This window comes from Hylobates moloch, unplaced genomic scaffold (genome assembly GCF_009828535.3).
Source record: "Hylobates moloch isolate HMO894 unplaced genomic scaffold, HMol_V3 SCAFFOLD_35, whole genome shotgun sequence".
Lineage (NCBI taxonomy): Eukaryota > Metazoa > Chordata > Mammalia > Primates > Hylobatidae > Hylobates > Hylobates moloch.
The window spans coordinates 2051099-2058008 of record NW_026652310.1 but is presented as its reverse complement, the minus strand read 5'-3'; the positions used below and the strand labels follow the sequence as shown (position 1 = coordinate 2058008).

At 33.0% G+C, this 6910-nt stretch overlaps 1 protein-coding gene across 3 annotated transcripts in view; it reads left to right on the top strand.

Annotated features, from left to right (window-relative positions):
- The window catches only part of LOC116463394 (serine/Arginine-related protein 53), a 454054-nt gene that overhangs the window by 253785 nt on the left and 193359 nt on the right, over positions 1-6910 (top strand). For all 3 annotated transcript variants that reach the window (XR_009212041.1, XR_009212042.1, XM_058434619.1), the window contains exon 6: positions 4729-4780. Coding sequence is in view for 1 of the 3 variants with exons in the window: in XM_058434619.1 (XP_058290602.1) it covers positions 4729-4780 (52 nt within the window). In the remaining 2 variants the exon portion in view is untranslated. The remainder of the gene's footprint in view (positions 1-4728; positions 4781-6910) is intronic.

The window sequence follows — 6910 nt, the reverse complement described above, 5'->3', positions numbered from 1 at the left end:
ATTTTATTTTATTTTATTTTATTTTATTTTATTTTATTTTATTTTATGTTTAGAAAAGGTCTGGCTCTATCACCCAGGCTGGAGTACAGTGGTGCGATCTCAGCTCACTGCAATCTTCACCTCCCAGGCTCAAGCTATCTTCCCACCTCAGTCTCTCAAGTAGCTGGGACCACAGGTGCATGCCACCATGCCTGACTAATTTTTGTATTTTTTGTAGAGATGGAGTTTTGCCATGTTGCCCAGGCTGGTCTCAAACTTGTGAGCTCAAGTGATCTGCCCGCCTTGGCCTCCCAAAGTGCTAGGATTACAGGCACGAGCCACCATGCCCAGCCTAGAAATGTATTTTCTCATTGTCTTGGAGACTAGAGGTTCAAGATCAAAGTGTTAGTAGGGTTAGTTCCTTCTAAGGCCTCTCTTCTTGGCCTGCAGATGGCTGTCTTCTTTCTGTGTCTTCCCATGGTCTTCTATCTGCAGAAATAGTGTTTTTTAATGGAAAACATTTTTTTCTCATTTAGTTTCTATCATATAAAGTACTTGTGACATTATGCTCTTAAACATGTCTCCATTTAAAATTTTTTTTGAGAAATTGCTATATACTTTGCATCTGTATTTGGTAATACTGTTTATTCATTAAGATATAATTTCTGGTTCTGAATAATATTAATACCATTTACGAATTTTAGATGAAATTTATACTGATCCTGGAGTCTAATACATGCTAAAATAACTAAAGCATTAGAAATTTTAGCACGCAGGCCCCAAAGGTATTTTCATTCTAAGCCAGCTAGTGTGATGATAGATAACTAAAAATGGGTTGGTATAAAATTTTTTTTTTAATTCTATATTCTGTTTCTTTCTTCCTCCTTAATCCTTTCTTTAAAAAATAACTATAGATAGCAGTCACAATGAAGGCAACATAAATCAGACTGCCTTGTCTTCATTTTCATTTTCATCTTCAACTGAGCTACTTTTTCTGAGCCAGGCAGCTACTGATGCGGATAGACAGGTGGGACGCAGAGGGTTTCAGCCAAGAGGCCTGTGGTGATGCTTTCCCTCTTCTGAGACAAACTCAAGCCTAGAAACAATGGAAGGAAGCCCTTGCGAAAGATTTGAGGAGCAGGTCACTGAGAGGAAAAAGACTACAGCCCAGGAATCCTATATCCATTCAACTTATTCACCAGTCACAGTAAGAAAAGGCTATTTGCAGATGGGCAAAAAGTGAGTGGACATTTGCATCTGTACAACCTAGTCAAGAAAAAGGCTTGAGCAATAAATCTAAGCAAAGTAAAACTATTTATAAAATACAGATTACTTTTAAAAGTTTGATCAATGTAACAATATATCCTCATAGTTGGAGTTCATCCCTATACTTCATAAATAAAATTTAGCAAGTTATATCTGCATAGGCACATATTTTTAGGATCAAATTTCATTTACTGGGTCAAGTATATTATTTTGGACAATTTTTTTTAAACAGAATCACAACTCTATTATGCATTTATATCTATGTGAATTAATTGATTTTATTTCCTGAGTATCCTAGTGATTTAGTTAGAATGATCCTGAGATTTGGAGTCAGAGTCTTAGTTTTAGTTCATCATTTACAAGTAGAGGCAAGTTACTAAACTGCTGTTATTTCCAGTTTTTGTTTGTCTTTGAAATATGAATCCTGTATTATAAATTGTTGGAGTTATTAGTGAAAAATAAGTATATCTTAACAGGTATATTTATATAAATATTATGATATATAACTATTATATAATTATATAAATATATATCTAAATATTATATATAATATATAATTATAATATATAAATATTATAATTAGCCATCAAGACTTTCCTAGCTGGGCATAGTGTCTCACATCTGTAGTCCTAGCCCTTTGGGAGGCCTAGGTGGGAGGATTGCTTGAGGCCAGGAGTTTGAGACCAACCTGGGCAACATGGTGAGACACCAACCCTATGAAACAACAGAAAAAAGGAGCTGGGTGTGGTGGTGCACACCTGTAGTCCTAGCTACTCAGGGAGCTGAGGCAGGAAGATTACTTGAACCCAGGAGTTCAACACTGCAGTGAGCCGTGATCACACTGCTGCACGTTAGCCTAGGCAACAGAGTGAGACCCTATCTCTTACAAAAAAGAAAAAAGAATCTTTGCTTAGGAATGGTAGTGACTATATCTTCAAGATAATGGTTATAGATGTGGAGAGGAAGAGATCTTCTATAGAGGGAGATTTCATGGAGTAGAAGACTTTGACAATATTGCTATTAATATTTTATTGAATATTGGGTATACATTATTATGTATATATTTTCTGTCTTAAATATTAATTGTTAAAAAATCTTTCCTTATGAAATACAAAAAAAATTACTAATGAAATAACCAGTAAAATGTCTAGGATTTTTCTATCAAAGGACACTACTTACAAGGATGCTCTGACATGTATGCTTCCTAATTCTTCGCTTGCTTAGGATCTGCTTGAATCTGGCCTGTAAAAGTACTGTATTTATCCACATTCTGTACTGGTTTTCATGGTGACTTAAATGCTTGTGAAAAAGTTACAAATTTCATAACCCTGGGCTTGCATTTCTGCATGACCACAATCAGTTGGTGCTGGGTATCAGCTGCTTCCTTTAGTTGGGGCATGTGGTTCAGAGTTCTCCACACTTCCCTGTGCTTTCTGATACTAATGTCAAATGTCATTTGCCATTTATCATCATAAATGTTTGCATTAATGGCTTGATACCTGTAGACATTTTAGTTTATGACTTTTATATTCAGTAGATATCACAGTCTTCTGTTGATATTTTGCTTTGATATTTTAATTTGATGTCACATATTTCCAATACTTTATAACTTTATAAAGCATGCTTACATACATTTTCCCTTAAACATATCACATAAAGTACTGTTTATTGGTTGTCATCTCCTCCTTCTCTAATAACCAATCAGTCCTTTTGTTTTACCAATTAAATATTTCTCAAATCTGTGTTGTCCTGTTTGACCTTACTGCTATTGTTTCAGCTCAGGCCCTTCTCTCACCTGGAATTCATTAATTGCCACCTAACTGAGCTCCTTGCCTCTAGACACATTCCTTTCAATTCATCCTCAAAAATATTGCTAGAGTAATGTATCAAAGTGCAGATCTGATCACATCTCCCCTTTGTTTAAAATTTTTCTAAGTCTCTTCATCTTCCATGGCAGGGGTTGGCACAATTTTTCTTTAAGGTCCAGATAGATATTTTAGGCTTTGCTGATCCTAAGATTCCTGCTACAAATAATGAACTCTTATTGTTGAGTTGATCACAAAAGCCAGTAGGCACTATGTAAACAAATGGCATGGCCTATATCCCAGTAAAACTTATTTATGAAACCAGGCCACTGGTCCAGGTCTATAGTTTCTTAATCCCTGTTCTGTGATATAAAAGGTTCTCCCAGTCTCCTCACTTGTCTCATCTACCACTCTTCCATCTTGTTTCCTATAGGTTTTTCAGAAGGACCATTCAAATTCTTAAACTTTTCTGAGCACAACATCTTTCTGTATCCAGTTATTTAATTCTTTTATTCAGGCTGGGTTTCTTTTTACAAATAGCAAAATATTCTAATGTATCACACAAATTATTAATTTTGAAGTGATTATTTTCATATATAAAACTGGGGTTATTTTGTTTATTGCTGACAACTTTATAAATATATGAATTGAAGTCTCAAGTATAGACAACAGTTTTTTTAACAGTTCTTTAGTAAAAAGTCATAGTCTTGACATAATTCACGACATAATTTGTTGTTGTTGTTTAATATGTTATCCAAAAATCTCAGAGTGTGGTCACTGGTAGGAAATTAGTTTAGTTTGTTTTTCTTTTTTTTTTCTTTTTTTTTTTTCTTTTGAGACAGAGTCTTGCTCTCTTGCCAGGCTGGAGTACAGTGGCACAATCTTGGCTCACTGCAGCCTCCTGGGTTCAAGCAATTCTCCTGCCTCAGCCTCCCAAGTAGCTGGGACTATAGGTGCGTGCCACCATGCCCAGCTAATTTTTATATTTTTAGTAGAGATGGGGTTTCACCATGTTGGGCCAGGATGGTCTCGATCTCTTGACCTTGTGATCCACCTGCCTCGGCCTCTCAAAGTGCTGGGATTACAGGCGTCAGCCACTGCGTCTGGCTGGAAATTAGTTTAGTTTCATTGTTATCAACTATATTGAATCAAGGTTCACTGAAAAAACAATTTTAGGACAGTTCATAGGAGCCGGAAGCATATAAGCCAAATTGTATCCTATCTTCATCACAATTGTTCCTTTAAATTCTAGTTAGGAAAACAGAAAAATGGTTTTAGAGTCGGACTTGCCTGAAATATTGAACTTAAAGGTTGCTATTTAAATTCTCATAGATTACTTGCCTGTTTCTATGTGCAAAGAAATAACACAACTTAAGAATATGTTGTTAAATGTGTGTGCCTTGCCTTGTTATTAAATTTCAGTTAATTATGTTATTGCTGATTGGTACAATGTTGGATAGTAAGCGAAACTTTTTCCAGGAAAAAAAAATGAAAGAAGCTTATCATTCTTGCATCATATATGCAAATGCAAGATGTGATCGATTTTAATATAAATTATGTTAAAGCTCTTTCAATTTCCAAATATTTGCAAACAAATGCATTAATTTAAAACTCCATCAATTAAAACTGACCTGTAAATGTCTCGTATGGTTGATTTTTTTTTTTTTTTCTTTTTTAGCCACCGGCTGAACAGGCCAAAGCCAGACTACAGCTGGTTCTTGAAGCTGCTGGTAAGTGTTGATAATTAACTTTTATTAAATGAAGAAGTGACAAGTAAACCCTAGGCTGGTAGCATGCTTAGAAATGAGTAAAAAAAACCTATTTTTGTATATCCTCACAAGTGTATCAGATCTAGATTATATATATGGCCATATATTATCCGAAATATTTATTGCCGCAATATAATGCTAAGTGTATTGCTAACAGGTCATTCTTTACCTTTTCATTTATAAAATTGGCTTCAGTTTTAGTTTTTTATTTTGATGAAGCCCAATTGATTAATTTGTCTTTTATGTACTATGGTTTTGGTGACGTGTTTAAGAATTCTTTGACTAATCCCAGATTATGATTTTTTCTTACATTTTCTTTCTTTTGAAAGAAAAATTAAAATGGAGGAGTTAGTCTTAAATCTAACGTGTAAAACCATAAAACTTTATATTTTATGGCTTTTATTTATATAAAATATAACTTTATATTTTATGATTTTACACTTTACATTTAAGACCAACCCCTCCATTTTAATTTTTTAAATACGGTGTAATGTTTAGGTTGAGATTTTCATTGTTCTAAAGAAAATGAGATCAGTGTCATTTAGTAATTTCCCCAATTACATTGGACTAACTCACTGGACTATATGTTCTGGATGCCATGTACTCTTCAAGTGCTGTATATTTTATTTCTCAATGGTACTATAATGCTGTGACTTTGATTTTAGATACCATGTTCACTTGCATATAGACATTAAATACTTTATTTTTTAAAAAATATATAAGATCTATATTTTCTGGGTACTGATATTTTACTTTGAATCTTAATGTGCTCTTCAAAAACGTATATAACTTATTCAAACAATAAGTTTTAATGAGTAGTACAATAGTCCTCTCTTATACATGGTGTATATCTTCCAAGCGTCCAGTTGGTGTCTCAAACCATGGGTAGTACAAAACCCTGTATCTGTATCTATATTTTTCTATCTATATATCTAATTTATATCTGTATCTAGATACACACACACATATACACACGCTGTATTTTTTCCTATACATGCATACCTCTGATAAAGTTTAATTTATGAATTAGGTAAGAGATTAATAATAATAAAATGGAACAATTATAATAATATACTTTAATAAATATAAATGTGGTTTCTTTCTCTCACTTTCAAAATATCTTGTACTGTAATCACCTATTTTTGGACCACAGTTGACCGCAGGTAACTGAAACCACAGAAAATGAAACTGCAGCTGCAGATGATGGGGGACTACTGTATATATTTCTTAAAAATTTTTTACTATAAAGAGCTCATAATTTCAAGCTGGAAAAATGAGAATTCTATTGTAACATCAAAAGTAATTTCAGACCACCAAATGATAATAGTTATATTTTTAGGATTCATTGATCAAGAAAATACGTATGTGCATATTGATTCAAGGATCGCTTGCATCAGCTCTTTGTATTCTCATTTAAAGTGTCCACAGTCTAAAGATTGGGAACTCCAGTATGATCGATATACTAGCTTCCTGAATTATTAATAGAGTAACTTACCATGTAGGTAAAAAGATTGGCAAATGTTTTAGTTTTGATGAAGTGTCTCTATACTCCTCCTTATTACTCTAAAAATAATTTATAGTTTATGTTTTTATCTTATTTGTTTTCTTTTTATGTAGAAAACATCACTTACTAAAATTTTATTGTTAATGGTTTTTTTTAACATTTTCACTCAAAATATACTGTAGGATAAATCTAATTAATTTGATTCTATATCATTTACATAATATGCATGGCATTTTGCTTTGAAAAAATATTTCCAGCTCATAATTGAGTATTCCAGCTCATAATTGAGTAAACCCTTGCTTTGAAGGAAAATATTTATGTTGCCTAGCACAGAAAACATTTGTTTCCACGAATGCAATTTTAAATAATTTTATTTCATAGTTTTATTCAGTTTTTAAAAAATATTTAGTATGATTTTGAAACACATTAGAAAATAGATGTGATACTCCAGACCTCACAGTGTATAACTTGCTTATATCCATCTGAGTTTTCATCCCTCACATTTAACTTCAATGTTCTAAATTGTATCTAAGGATAAAGAGCTAGATTCTGTGAATTTGAGAAACATCCAAAATTATGACAATTTT